Below are 13,233 nucleotides of genomic sequence, written 5' to 3'. Positions count from 1 at the left end.
GCCATGTGGATCTCCTCCGAGGCAGGCGGAGATTGAACCCATGAGGAAGTGGTTCAAGCTCCTTAGTGCTGTGCTTTAACCAGCTGCACCACCAGGGAGGGCCAGGACAATTTACATTTTAAAAGACAAGTAATGCCAAGTCTCAGTCACTTGGCAGGCTCATGTCTAAGTAAGGATGTGTGGTCATCCCCAGCTATGCAACACAGAACAACATATATTTTCCAAGACTTCCCTTTAGAAGACATCAATGGTAGCATACCATTTAGTTATTATATAATTACTAGTTATCATTACCATTATTATCACTATGTTGTTGAAGAAATAAAATAAGCAATCCATGTGAAAATGCTTAGCATTAAATTGGAGTCTATATATGTTATAAAGAGTGCTCACTGGTGGGCTGGTTGGTCAATTACCCTGGCTGACTGAGAGTTCTGGTAGATACTCACAGCAATGATTTTAGGTTGAGATTGATGCAGAGTTGCTTTTCAGAAAATAAGAACTGGTTGTTCTTCTGCCTGTTTCATTCTACTAACCAACAAGAATAGCTTCCCTATTATGTCTCACTTGCTATTTTGTGCTAAGAACAGAATGCATCCCTACTCTAAACATTGAAACTTAGCCTATTTTGATGGCTCCTGTGGTTTCTAATGCCTCTGGAATTTTTATTGTTCTTAATTTCAAAGTTGCTTTCAGCAGCTTGCTGTGTTAACCCTTTCTCTTATATATGTACCAAGAGGACGCAAACACTTCCCCTCTTGTGCTTTCTTGCTTACACTTGGGCCTGACAAGTACATGATGGGACTAGATGGAAGAAGTCTAGGGAGGGAAGAAATGGGCGTCAGACCATTCTATCACCCTATCAGGCCATTTCAAGTCCTCTGGAATAAGGAAAGGCAAAGCAAACAAAGCAAGGACATGAAATACTTACAGTACTAAAATAGTGTATGTAGCAAGAGTAGTTTATTGCCATATAATAACAATTATGTAACTACTAACTGAGAGTTACTGGAATGAGATTTCAAGTCTTCTGATTCCCAGTTGTGGTACTAAATGCTTGGAGGATTTCATTATTTGTAATTTTCACAACCCTGTTTTGTTGACAAGGAAATCAAAACTAAAGAGAGTTGGGGTGACTGTCCCAAGCAAATAAATTATCTTAATTTACTTAGATATGACTAAAAGTAATAAGCCCAGAGCTTATGTAAATAAATTAGATAAAAGAACCTGGATATATTTGACGTCAAAACATATTCACCATTCCATATTTTGTTTGTGCAACTTCTACTTCCTGCACTGATTGAGCAAGTTTGTAAAATAAAATATAAATACTTCTTGCAAACTACAATACACATTTTCCTGGGAATTTAAATGTGACATCAAGTTTTGTGTATTATTTTAAGAATCAACTTCCTTTGTATCAGCAGTTTCTTGTTTTCTCGTAACTTACTAACTGGTTATGAGAAAATGCGACTTTCATTTTTAACCCTACGTTTAAAATTTATTTTTAATTTGTGCACTTAATTTTTAAGTATTTTTGAGTTGTATACTTTGTTACTTTTCATATTTTTCAACTCTTACTTACTTATATTATTTTATAGTTGGGAGTCACATCACAGCAATCACCACCATTCTCAGAGCTCATTATTTTTTTAAAGACATTTTTCTGTCTACAGCTTCTAATAATTTGGCATCTTGTCCTTTCCCTACTCCTACCCATTGGGTCTACAAAGGTATTTATTTACATACTTTTATGTTATCCAGGAATGGCTGAAAATAAACTTTTCTTTTACCAAATCTACCTTTTTGCTGACAGAAATTTGGTATTAGATACAAATGCCTTTCAGTCTCAGAAGTCATAATCCTGAGTCTCGACTTCCCTTAACGTATGAGAAGACCCCAAACCTCGTCCCCTGGTGTTTACAATGCCACACTCAGATGCACATGCACAGAGTATCCTGCCCGGGCTCCTTCATAGGAACAGGAGAAGTTCACAGTCCTTACAGGAAATCCTTGGGGATTTAATCCAATAAACCCCTAAATGTTTTGGACATGAGCGTCTGTGTATTATCTATTCCCTTATAGCTCAAACAGAGTCTTTTGGAAGAACATCATAGTAAAATACACTGTACTTCTGCACCAAAAATGAGCAAATGTTCACCATTGGTGGGGTAATTAATGCACATTAGTGGTCTTAAATGGAAGTTGGGAAAAAAAAAATCTTAGGTTTTTTTTTTGTATTTTGCATTTACAGATACAAGTGTGTGGTTTTCATGAGTGGCATTCAACTTGAAATCACAACGCTTTATGTTCAGACCAATTTCAGTGTGATATGATGGTTTTCTTACCTCAGCTGGTTTTCCATAGTGTCTTTATTATTCACTTGGACCAATGGAACTCGAGCAAATTTCTTATTATTATCTGCTGGGATTTTGCATTCCATCCCCCTATAATAATCTTGAAGGAGTACCTTTGTATCTTGGAAACGGTTCAGCTCCGCCTATAATAGCAAATATCAGTATTAATTCCCAAGAACAAGCTGATGTATACATATTTTCCTTATAAGCTCTGTAAACACTGTTTGCAAACTCTTAAGTTGAAATCAATTTCCTGAAAATGAAGAAAGAGCACAGGCTACAAATGTATATCTAGATTTTCATTACAATTAAACTGGTGACAGTGCATCTTTGTACTTATTGATTGTAACTCCATTTGGGGTGGCATTGCTGTGCCTCTTGATATTGTGACAAAAGTCACAGTAGGCAGGATGTCTGAAGTGTTACATATTCGTTGCTTTGACATTAAGAAATTTTCCTGTCTCCTGTATTCAATGAACCAATATATGAACAAACATTTGATTATCATTTGAGATGTTAGTTGATTTAGGAGACACCAAGCCTAGGAGACATACAAAATACAAGTAGAATAATCTGAAATACAAAATAAAACTAGCGCCCCGCCCTTTAGTGTTACTTAACTCAGAGAAAGAAAAAATGTCAAATGGTAAAGTTAAGTGAATATGAATATTTGCTAAAATGAACAACAATGTGAGCAGATATATAACTTAATAAAAAATATATTAAATGTCAACCTAATACAACTAAAAAAAATGAATAGTTCTCGTTTTGCAGTTTCCATTCTTGCTCAATAAATAGGTAGCGAGATCACCCCTCGGCTCATGGGTGCTGGATGAAAATGGTGCAACACGGAGTTGCTGGTGGCGAGTTGAGCGTCAGCGACTCACGAGTTCTCCTGGCCAGTCCAGGTCGTTTCCTGACATAGTGACGAAATGCACTCCAGGTGAGGCCTCCTGAGAACTGAATGCCTGCGAGGAGACCAGGCACTTTCTAATTTGTTCTCCCAGTAGCTCCCATGTGAGTGGCACGTGTCTGCTTTTCTTTGGTAGGGTAAACATAACCTCTGGATGTTGCTTTAGTGAGCTGGCTACTTAACCAATACCTGAGGTCCAAACATGGGCTCTCTCAAGCAATGTATTGCAGCACATTCGGTGAATTGTAGAAAGTTTCTTTTTAAAATGAACAAAACTGACCTATTGCTCAAAGCCTGTAGCTGAACCTACCCCACGGTATTTAGGGAGGAATTCTTAGATTTGTCAATCAATTAATGCTGCCATTTATTACATTAAACATCAGAAATAGTTTTGTACTGCTATATTCATAACTTAGAACAAATTAATACTTGTAGTCTAAGAAAAAGGACAAGGACAATGTTTATAAATTTGCTTGTGAGACAGAAAAGAGTAAGCGACATTTTGCTATCCAAGAGTTGTCTCTGCATTACTCAACCTTTAAACTAAATGAGTGAAATAGCAATAAATTAATTTGGTTAATGTGAATCTCTATTACTATTCATATATTTATAGCATAAGGCATGTTTTAAATACTCTCCTTAGGTTCTAAGCGTAAAAATATATTTAAGTAATTTTTCAAATTAGCATGTTAAAATGATTAGGAAAACAAACCTTTCTGTTTTTCTAGATGAGCAACCAAACTGAGTTTTAAAATATTACCTCCTTTTCTCCTAGTTGGTGTTAGATGTGATTTCTGTTTCTCAAGGACAGAGCCTTAAGACCAGATGATACAGGGAACTTTGTCATTTTCAAAAGAGGCATATATTGCAAGGATTAAAGAGACCGAGTACAAAATGCTCTATGGCCTTTGCCTTCATGCTTGGACTTCAGCTGCTTCTGCCAGAAGCTTTTGACACACATTTGCCTACAGCCAATCTCGCTTGTCCAAATCGGTGTCCTAGAGATTCCCAAAGCTGGCTCTGGACGTCTCATTTCAGACCTTTGCACAACCCAGGCCTTGAAGGTCCTGTACTGTCCAGAACTAGCAGTCAGGGAGGCTGCTCCTCTCAATTTCTACTGACCACTCAGGCCTCCCATACCAACACACCCCTGCACTGAATCTGTCCCTTTGAATGCCGGAAGTGCTAGTATCCATGTTCGCTTGTCCAGGAAGTTTTCCTGAGCATCTCTACTACACTAGCTATAGCGTCTGTCAGTAAAATATTCTCATCACCCGCAGTATCTCCTCACATAATACTCAGTGGGTAGTGCAAACACATACCCTCCCCTTTCGCTATGCTCACAGATTCTCTTAGGAAAAAAATTCTCAGATAAACATGACTTAACCCATGCATCCTTCACACCCTTCTCAGCTTGGCTGTCCATTAGTCTTCCTCCACATGCTAGGTTCCTGATCTCCCTTTTTAGAGCATATACTTAGAAAACTTATTGTAAGCCTTCTCTTTTCCCCTTTGAGAAGTGAATCTTTTGAAAATCCCCTTGTCAGATTTAGAACCCAGAGTTGTCTTTCTCAAGGATCTGGGCACCATATCTTTGAAATGTCTGCAGCAAAAAAAAAAAGCACCCTTGTTCCTGGGGAGGGGAAGAGCCTAACTCAGAGGAGGCTGCCTTGCTCTGAGAGGTAAACTACCTCCTTCAGGAAGACAGGAGAAGGCCAATTAGCAAACACTGGGGACCATAACCCCCAGACACCCCAACTCTTAAAGTCTCTTTAGCCCTGTTCTTGACCCAGCTGGATATCTAGATTGGCCTGTGTTCTCTTCCATATTGTTGGCAATAGTCTTAGAATAAAATCAACATCTGTCATTTTATCTTGCCCAGAGCAATCTTTTATTCAACAGGATGCAAATATAGATACCAGGTCTGCTGTCATTTCCAGACTCTGGACCACTTGGAAGCAAAACTATTGAGGGGTGCTTGGGACGCCTCCAGTTCTCCATTGGCTTGCTGTGAGTGAACATTACTCACTTTGGCCAACTTCCTCTGCAAGCTGGTGCTCAGGCCAGACAGAGCTGTAAGCAAATTGAGCACTGAGGCAGGCCTGATTTTCCTAAAGGCACTGGGGCTGGAGGGAATTGGCTGAGGAGGAAATAGTGTGTGTCACCTTGACCTGCTGCTCTTACCTGCATCAGTGTGAAGAAATGGTTCATTGTTATTCCGATCAAGTCCTGTAACCAGCTCTCATTAATGATGTCCAGACGCTCTTGCTCTGCCTCTTCCTTCCGGGCATCACAGATGTCCCAAAGGCGGTCTCGTAAATCCTGAACAGAAAGAAACGTTGCTATTATGCACTAGAATCAAGGCTCAAATTACTACAGTGTGAGAAAACGAAAATCTTTAGCCTGTCTTAAAAGTCCTAGTAATATCCAAGTCGCCAGAACGCCGTCCCTTAATTTCAGGAGCTTCCTACTTGTTTTATCAGCAGGTTTCCCAGCTGCTTTTATTCCTCTATAGACTCTCAGAATCAGAAGCCAACGGGGTCTCCCTGGTGGGGCAATGGGTTAAAGCGCGGCTCTATGAAGCTATCCTCAGCCACATCAGCTTGAACTCAGTCCCTGGCCAGGGAGGAGACCCACATGGGACAGTAGACCTCTTCTGTCTCACCCACTGCTCCTCTCAGCAGTGTATTTCAGTGGAGTTGCCTGTTTTGCTCTGTCTCTGGTGAACCCCCTCCACCACCCCACACTTCTGGTCTGTACCCCAGTTCTTGTATACATAAACAAATAAACCTTTTTTTAAAAAAGGAAGCCAAGCTCTAATTCAAATCATTACCATTATTCTAATAATGACCAACCAAGACCTGAGATCCCCAGGTCCTCTCAAGACCTTGCTCACTGCATCCCCAACCACTCTGGCCCATGCTCCTCTGTGCCAGCCACAGCTTGCTGGTCCTCAAGCACACCTAGCATCCTCCACCTTTGGTACCTTCATCTTTACTTTCCGCTGAGGCTGATACACTCTCTCCCCAAATAGCTAAATGCTTCATTTCTGTGCTGAAATGAACATTTTCAACAGCCAGCATCTAGGAAGTAGCATATCAATGTTCCTTTTCTCTCTGCCCTATTTTCTTATTCTTCACATAGATCTTATTAACAACGATGTGCTCATGGTATAGTTATTTATTGCTTACTCTCTGGCCACCAAAATGCAAACATTTACAGGATATTGCTTCACCATTGACTCCCGAGCCCCTCAAGTAGTTCTAAGGCCATGAAGGAGATTCAGTAAATATTTAAAGATAGATGGATCGGTGGTGGGATAGAGGTCAGCCATGGTGTAGTTGTGCATGCAAATATTATCAGGTCTAACTGTTGGAAGCCGATACTAAGGTACTGACAAAGAAAATGACTCATCTGCCAGGATAGGGGCTCTTAAATTTACACAGGAAAGACAGAGCATAAGAGTTTGAAATCAAGATTCTTAAATATCAGAGGTCCTGTCCTAAAGCATCAGGATAATGTATTATTCCACTCTGCTCATCTACCATGTGTCACGTGTTGTGCTGGTGGGAGATGCGAAGATCTATAAATACTTGGTCCCCTCCCTTAAAGCATCTGTTCAATAGAGGCCACCATGTGGCTTTTCCATGAAGTGCTCTATTTTCCCTAATCCTGGCATCAACCAATCAAAGAACTGAATTTAAGGAAGACTTGTACTTAACACCAGACACAGACCGTCACAAGGCTCAACAGTGGGGTGAGGTATCTACAAAAATGATGACAAGGACACTCTTGCATACTGGTTTATATTTTCTTTCTGGAAGCTTTAGCCACTATTTTCTCATTCTGAACTTGAGCCCTTCAAAAGCCATCAGTCTGGAAACTGGCCATTAAGGTTCAAGCCATTTCCTTCCTTATCCTCACACCTCGTGCAATAAGGAGGAAATCAGTGAGGGTTTTGCAGTCCAAGATGGGCATGAAGAACCCCTACGCCCACTGGTGATGGGCTCTTACGTTCACTCTTTGATGTAGCTCAGCCTTTGTTTCCTCATCATCCCACAGGTCATCAGGAAGAGAGTTGAAATCTGCCTGCCACTGCGACACAAAATCTTGCTTGTGATCAGGACGCCTCAGAAACTGTTCGAAACTTGTTCTGAAAGGCAGTAAGGGAACAAGGTGGAACTTCCATGTCATGCCTGTGAGCAGAAAATGCTAACTTTGGAGAACTGACTTACCTGGCCTCATACAGGTGAGTGACCACAGTATGTTGGTCTTCTCTCAGATGCCTGAGTGCTCTTTTGATGGTGTTTATGTAAGAATTTTCAATTAAATCCCAATAAGATACTAAATAAGAAGGTATTTCCTATTAAATAGCAAAACATAAGAATCACTATTTCAAGATGAAAATTCTTCTGAACAGGTGAGTCAAAAGACTGATACTAAGCAAGAAAATCAAAATGCAACTGCAATTACTGAAACATCAGAAGCCTTTCCTAAAGCACTGTGGTGATATACTCCATTTATGATTTACAAAAGTCTGTGGAACTTATTATGTCTCCCTTCTTTCCACTCCCCTTAGTTATTCTATTCTGAACAATTCTTTATACATAAGTTCAGACTTCCTTTCTTCTAGAAACCCCTCCTTGGTCCTAAGCCAATGAATCACCCTCTAAGGGTCTACCACAGCCCCTCTACTGCTTCCCCAAAGCTCAATGATGATGTTCATTGATTCACTCACTTATTTTTCTCTGTTATCTCTAGAATATCAGTCTCATAGGCCAGCAGCAATGGTTGTCTTGCTTTACAGCTTTTATTTGAACTATTATAGTATCTGAGACATGGTCAGAGCTCAAGAAATATTTCTTAAGTGGGTACACTGAATTACCACAGATGTCACATGTCACCTACAGGACATACCTCACATGGAAACTTCCTAGTGTTCACATCAGAATGCTAATGACTTATTTCTCTGAACTCACCCACGAGGTTTAGTCTTTGTTGTGTGCTCCTTGAAAAGGAAAATATTTCTTTGTATCTTATCTTTCATGATGGCCATAAGCAATCTATACCAATAAATAATTCAAATGAAGTCAAAGTGAAGATACAGATGTATCAATATAAAGTTGCTGTGCTAATTATTTCCTTATTGGCTGTGCATTTGTTTAATTAGGGCATCGCACATGGTATGAGGTTATCTGGACTAATTTCATTTCTAGCAGACAAAAGCCAAATATTTGACCTACATTATCTAAACTTTTTAGGGTCCTCACTCATGCGCTAACCGCAACAGTTTAAGACAGTTCCCTCTAATGTCACACAACACAATTACTGGAAAATTCTTTCTTGTCCTGAGCAGAAATTACCTTTCTATCATTTCCTCTTATCAGCTATAGCTGTCCCCTTTGTTATGTGCGCTGTCTTCCCTAGGGCAGTTTGCCAAATATTTGAAGACAGGCATATCAGTGAAGAGTGCAAAACTGGGATTCAGGATGAAACTTGCTTGTTTCTGTATTTCCAGTATCCAGGACAGCATTTGCATAGAAAGTGTTCAATATATGCTAATATAAAATAAGTAGACTCACCAGAACCCTGTTTTATCATCAGTTTAATTTTTAGAAGACTGGGTAATTCCATCTAGTTCTAAAAGCCTATGATTCTTTGTCTAATCACATGTCAAGTATTCTTTAATCTAAATTAAACATTATAGTTTCATTAAGACACCTTTCACATATCTTAATTTACTTTTATTACTAAGCTCTTCCCTCTGGCTTCTAGTTTGTTGAGATCTCTTTGAAGCTGGGATATATCCAGAGTAGTGTGAAAGACCATTTTTAAATAAGCCTACAATGAAACCTCCCTCTTTTTATGAACACTCTGGACTCAACGGAAATAACAGCCTGCTCTCATTTATCTACAAGAACTTCATGGAAAATTGTCAAATACAGGACTTAGTGAACCCAGTGTTATTCTGGGTGATCATTTCTGTGAGCGTTTTTAAGTCATGTATTCAATAATTTTCTCTTGAATTTTGTCAGGTCTTAAAGCAGAGATTATTGGTCTGTATGTTACTAAATGTCTTCTGTCTGTTGTTAAACAGTTAGGCATTTGTCTACATCTGATCTTCCAGAAACTTCCTTACCCTCTGTGATCTCTATGAGTCATTGCTACTGTCCTATTTGTAGATCTTTCCTGTCTCTGGTGTGTAATTTTTTCCAGGGTACTTGAATTTATGTGCCGTGCCTAGATGTTCCAATCTATTCTTTCCAATTAAATAGTCTCCCCCCCACCAACTGGAGAAGTCTGTGTAGAGAGGAATTCTGTACCCAAGGCATATTCTCCAAATCTTCTGGAAACTGGAGAGGAGAGCCCTCTTTACTTTGACTGCCCTCCCTGGTTCTCTCTGTACTTTTCCTTGCAGTTGGTTAAACTTGGATGTTGCCTCTAACCCAGAAAGCTAGATATGGAAGTAATCTCTTCTCTCTCATACCCATCACCCCCTTCTCCTTACTTGAGGTAAAGTATTGATAGACTGGAGGTCACTGGAAGAACTGGAACTAGAATACTATCAGGCTAAATGGCTGATTATCTGAAATTCATGTTTCACTGTGTCTTCCCTCTTCCTTGGGGTGGGGGGTGAGAGGTAAACTACATAGCTCATATCTAGAAAGCCTAGAGTGGGAAAAAGGAATAGAGAGAAACCTGGGACTTGTTTTATATTGATTCAAGTCTCTAGGTTACAGTTAGTTCTAGCAAAAGGTATTCTCTAAATGACTTGCTTAGTATTGTGCTTGATTTTGTTTTGAATAGTGAATTATTCTACATTCTACCCTTCCTGGGCATTTATAATTTAATTGGGGAGATAAGACACTTCCCTAAGAAAGTTCATAATAGCTATAGCAACACCACAATCATCACCACTCATGACTAGGTCTCAAATATCTGAGACAGATGGTTAGAGCTAAGAGTCCATTAGAGTAAGAAATCACAGGGGATATTGCACAAAAGGAGACAGGGATGGCATCTTTGAAAAAATTCTTTGTCTTTTTAAGTGTTTTAAAGAAAAGAGCATTCAGGGTGATTTTCCCAAGAGGTCTTATCTGTTAAAACACCCAGACTTGTCTGAGTAGTAATGGGGTTACTGGCAAATGGGGGGTTACAGCACTCTCGGGGCTTGCCTAGGTACGCCTTATCTGACACGGTGTACCCACTTACAGCTCTCACTTTCTTTTTTTATTTAGTTACAAATTTTGTCTCTTATTTCTAAAAGTCAGGTCAAACTCTATTTAAAAGCATCATGAAGTGGGCATGAGAATATGGATGTAGGCTATAATTTGCTGAATATGTGTGTTCTGGGAAAGTCATTCTTCCAGGAAGCTGCTTCTCTCATTGCTTGTCCGTGGGGAAAATGGGCCCTCGCCATTGTCCCCCTGATTTCAGTACTCAACTGCAGTTCAAAGTATGACTCACAAACTCAAGGGAGTTGAGAAAGGATGAGACAGGGTTTCAATGAGTACTATCAAAAAACACCACAGCTTTTTGATGAGAACACATTATCAGCTAGGAGAGGTCTTCTGGATGGTGCAAAAATGGTGAGTCTTACCATCAACAGGAGAAAGAATAGATTCTACTGGTTTGTGTCGACACTGCCATACCTCAGGAATTGGCTCATTCACAAAGACCCATTCTTCTGATCCTGGCTTAGGTGGAGGTGCGGCTATTGGAATAGGTGAGGTTTCTGAAGAGTCCCCAGGTGATTTCTTTACTGCTGCCTTCCCTCCTGACAATTTTCCTTTAGGAGAACCTTAAACATGCATATCAAATCATTGCATTACAAGTGGATGAATGGGACCAGATTCTGGAGAACAAATGAATTTCCAATTGCTATAGGCAATTCATTAACGATTTTTTTGGGTACTTTTAGACAATCTCATCAAATCAATGGTTAAAAACCTCATTCTCTACAGCTCCCGAAATTAACCAATAATCTCAATCACTCAGTAAGTTTTTAAAGAGCAGTCCAACTTTTCTTGTCCAATTGGCTATGAAAAGCAACATGGTGTTTTATTATCATCATCTCTGTCCTTGCTTCCACAATGAACATGTGGTTCTTAGGAAGTTTATATTTTGAGAAATGTGTGTTTCATTTATTATTGCAAAAATTGGCAAGTGAAATATTTTTAGCCCGAGTGAGAAAGAGTGATGTTCTTGGTGTTCCTTGAAGCATAGGGAGGAACAGGAGAAAGGAGGTTATTGTAAGAGTCATCCAGATTTGTGAGAGACATGAAGGAGGGGGAGCACTTTGCTCCTCAATATTCTCTCATTCCCTGTATAAGACACAGGGGGTTTCTGAGCAGAGAAACTGTATTTCTTGAAGTATGGATAAAGGTAATTGATGAGCCTTAAGCTTGACTCAGTGAGAATGAAACGAGTTAAGAAATATTTTGGAGCACTATGCTTTGACTTCATTTAACATATCTATTTTTTTTTAAAGATTTATTTATTTGTGCATACAGAACTGGGGTGCAGGCCAGAGGCACAGAGGTGGCGAGAGGATTCACCAGAGACAGAGTGGGGGGCAGAACAGGCAGATCGCCGAAGTACACTGCTGAGGGGAGCAGCGGGCAGGTCAGGAGAGGTCTGCCACGCCATGTGGTCACCTCCCGGGCGGGCGGGAATCGAACTCATGCGGAAGCGGCTTTAGATTCTCAGTGCTGTGCTTTAACCCACTGCGCCACCAGGGAGGGCCTAACATATCTAATTTTTAACCATGAAAATGTTAAAGAATCATGGTTTTAATGAAAAAAAGTATACATGTTATACAGGCTGGAAGTAGATGTCACTTTTTTTTTTTTTTTTTTGATGTCACTTTTAAGCAAATTCTTGCCACCATCTAGGGTGTGGTTTGGGGCATTCTTTTTTAGGAATCACCCCTCAAAACATATGATGACTTCCATTTGTCTTCAGTTGGTCATTCACTGAGTCATTCTTCATGGATGAAGGTTTGGAGTCATTTAAGCTTTAGAACATGGTAAAGGTAGATTTTAGTTTTTTTTTTTTTTCTTCAGTTATAAAGTCTCACAGAAGCCCATGGAGCTAGAAGAGGTACATATAAAAGAATAAGGTGAAAGGAAAATACAAGTGTAGGACACAAGATTTATTTAACTGTTATTGATAGAAGATGATTAATTAAAGTTAAAATGATAGAGCAACACTTTTGAATAAAATAAGTAACAAAGTGCAGCTCAGTAAAGATAAGAATAAACATTACCACTGATGACAGGACATTAGAAAACTAGAGCACATTCAGATTAGCACTGCATAGAGGGGTGGGAGTGGGGGTTGTAGCAACTAAGAGAAGATAAGGAAAGTCTCATTTACTGCTTTTAGGTTTTTTTTTTTTTAAAGAGAGGCATTATTATCTTTTAGTCCCAAAATATATTTTCTAGGCAGATTTGATTTAATTAAGAGCTTCATTAAGGAGAAGCCAGATTGATTGTCAGTGGCAAATTTCTATCTTGGGTTAGGCCTTGATTATTAAAAAACAACAACAACATTCTCTCCACCCCCCAAACCAAAACCGAAACCAAACGCTTCTTAACAGATAGTGCTGGTAGCTGTCTGAGTTATCAGCTGTGGCCACCAGAGGAGAATCAGGACATCTTAGGTACTAAGACACAATGAACATTTTAGTTTTGAAGCCACGTGGCAAGAAAGAGAAGGGGGAGTGTTAAGGCAGGAGTCAGAGTTGACACACGCAGTCTTGCAGTTGTTACTGCATGCTCTCCTTCCTGTAGTATCACAGAGGATAAAAGCCCATCTTGGAAATGAATCCTGGAAAAGCTTAGGTTTTGATTTCCCTGGTAGAACTATTATAGCTCCTCTTTCTGAAACTGTTGACTAAAGAAACCCATCATGCTTCCTTCTTTGCTTAGTTGTCTGGTTCTTCTGAGTGATATGAATCAC

The 13,233-nt window shown here is 39.6% G+C and overlaps 1 protein-coding gene across 1 annotated transcript in view; it reads right to left on the bottom strand.

The window, feature by feature from the left end:
- The window catches only part of SPEF2 (sperm flagellar 2), a 125,749-nt gene that overhangs the window by 46,543 nt on the left and 65,973 nt on the right, over positions 1-13,233 (bottom strand). The window contains exons 18-22 of the mRNA XM_012721753.1: positions 10,923-11,071; positions 7,506-7,633; positions 7,285-7,423; positions 5,455-5,592; positions 2,349-2,500 (exon numbers count right to left, since the gene is read on the bottom strand). Of these exons, the coding sequence (XP_012577207.1) occupies positions 2,349-2,500; positions 5,455-5,592; positions 7,285-7,423; positions 7,506-7,633; positions 10,923-11,071 (706 nt within the window). The remainder of the gene's footprint in view (positions 1-2,348; positions 2,501-5,454; positions 5,593-7,284; positions 7,424-7,505; positions 7,634-10,922; positions 11,072-13,233) is intronic.

This window comes from Condylura cristata, unplaced genomic scaffold (assembly GCF_000260355.1).
Source record: "Condylura cristata isolate star-nosed mole 26May11 unplaced genomic scaffold, ConCri1.0 scaffold00007, whole genome shotgun sequence".
NCBI lineage: Eukaryota > Metazoa > Chordata > Mammalia > Eulipotyphla > Talpidae > Condylura > Condylura cristata.
Note: the sequence above shows the minus strand (reverse complement) of the source record. Positions and strands in the feature narration are given on the sequence as shown.